At 68.5% G+C, this 384-nt stretch overlaps 1 protein-coding gene across 1 annotated transcript; it reads right to left on the bottom strand.

Annotated features, from left to right (window-relative positions):
- Window positions 1–35: 35 nt before the first annotated feature.
- LOC104623895 (uncharacterized protein KIAA1522-like) lies at window positions 36–191 on the bottom strand (the record flags this gene model as incomplete). Its single annotated transcript, XM_010291109.1, has 1 exon — window positions 36–191. A coding segment is annotated over one exon (156 nt), but the record flags the coding sequence as incomplete, so codon positions are not given.
- Window positions 192–384: the final 193 nt, after the last annotated feature.

The following is a 384-nucleotide window of genomic DNA, read 5'->3' on the forward strand; positions in this document are numbered from 1 at the left end:
CGTCCCCGGGCCACCCCGGGGCTGGGGACACCTACCCTGGTGCTGCAGGGACTTCAGTCCCTGCTGGGCCTGGTTGTGCAGCTCCTCCAGGTGCGGGGGCCGTGTGCTGGGGAAGAAGACGTTGTCGGGGCATTCCTCGCCCGCCGTGTACTGCACGCTCAGCCGCTTCTCAGCCTCGCCCTTGGCAGTGCCTGCGGAGACAGAGGGGTCAGCCGCGCTCCCGCCGATGCACCCCCACCCACAGGGTGCAGCCCCAGCGAGCCGGGAGAAGCGCGGGGTGATGACAGCCACCCCGGGATGACGTTATCCCACTCAGCTCCAAAACCGGGCGCTGGAACCGCCATGCAAGAAACCATCTCCTGCAGCTCTCCGGCCGGTCGATGT

Source organism: Phaethon lepturus, unplaced genomic scaffold, assembly GCF_000687285.1.
Source record: "Phaethon lepturus isolate BGI_N335 unplaced genomic scaffold, ASM68728v1 scaffold50337, whole genome shotgun sequence".
Classification (NCBI taxonomy): domain Eukaryota; kingdom Metazoa; phylum Chordata; class Aves; order Phaethontiformes; family Phaethontidae; genus Phaethon; species Phaethon lepturus.